General features: G+C 40.2%; 1 protein-coding gene across 1 annotated transcript; it reads right to left on the bottom strand.

Moving 5' to 3' along the window:
* Positions 1-502: 502 nt before the first annotated feature.
* Positions 503-1,201, bottom strand: LOC108381147 (uncharacterized; the record flags this gene model as incomplete). Its single annotated transcript, XM_017637561.1, has 1 exon — positions 503-1,201. A coding segment is annotated over one exon (699 nt), but the record flags the coding sequence as incomplete, so codon positions are not given.
* Between the last annotated feature and the right edge of the window lie 7 nt (positions 1,202-1,208).

The raw sequence follows: 1,208 nt of genomic DNA, 5'->3' as shown, positions 1-1,208 counted from the left end.
AACAAATGCAGAAATAACTCAAGGTCGGTCGGTAGCATATATACGGAGTCCTAGAAAAAGAGACCAAACTGTTAACAACACCTTCTGATCGTTTAATCTAAGTGAAATGGGGCAAGATCCCTGAAAAATTNTTAATACGTTAGTGGTTGGCCGAGCTTCTCCTCCGATTTGTGGTGTGCGTGTTGATGTTGCCAGACAAAGGGGAGGGACCTACAGTTTTACGCCGAATCTGAGCACGCGATTGAATCTTTATGAGAATCTGTTTTAAAACAGTGTTTTAATTTCGAGATTTATATATGTATGTAGGTATAATACCCGCATTCCGCTGGGCATAAAATGACAAAAATATTGGTGGCATACTTCGAAGTAATTTTCATCAATTTGTTTTTTAAAGGAACTAAGTTTTTGTGATTTCAATGCCTAGTGAATATTCGGCATAAGTTTTGAACTCGATAGGGAAATGTACATTACTCCCTCCGCTTTCCGTTTGATTAAATTTATCTCAATAAAATTCCAGGTGTAGTGCATATGAGAATTTTTCTTGTGCTTCTCTCAGCGTAGCCTTTCGTGTTTCTGGCATTGTGATTGAGAAGAAGACTACGCCAGCAAACATTATTACGCCAGCAGAGATGCAGAAGATATATTCATTGTATCCATCAAAAGTGAATGTGCAAACTATGATCAGATCCACCATATATTGAACAAAGACAGTAAAAGCGATGAAACAGCGTTTCCATTGCAACGGAAATGCCTCACCAAGATAAATTGTTGTACTGGGCGCAAATATTCCACCAAAAATTTGTGCAATCATTAGAAGCGTGCAGGCAATCGCCATTTGCGTGGAATCAATCAGCCATGTGGAATCATGAAAGAAAACACCAACACCGATGGTCAAGCCAGCGACACATAATAACGAAATAAGACTCACCGCCTTACGGCCAATAGCATAATTTGTTACGGTACCCACAACTACACCCAATAGCGTTAGAAATCCATAGAGAGTAGGTGGCCAATTGACATTTAAACCTCCAACGCTGATATCCGCAGACCAATTTAAAGCTTTGGTAATCGGCAGTGCTACGATAAATGAAAGCATAGTTCGGTACACCAAAAGCCTCATCAGCGGGCTCAAACTCCATAAGAAGCTCACTCCCGGCGACATCGATTCATTCATAGCCACATACTCTTTGAGTTTGTTAAAGATGGCT

Source organism: Rhagoletis zephyria, unplaced genomic scaffold, assembly GCF_001687245.7.
Source record: "Rhagoletis zephyria isolate East Lansing unplaced genomic scaffold, Rhagoletis_zephyria_1.1 Rzeph_scaffold_21560, whole genome shotgun sequence".
NCBI classification, from domain to species: Eukaryota; Metazoa; Arthropoda; class Insecta; order Diptera; family Tephritidae; genus Rhagoletis; species Rhagoletis zephyria.
The sequence above is the reverse complement of the archived record's forward strand: the minus strand, read 5'-3'. Positions and strand labels throughout refer to the sequence as shown.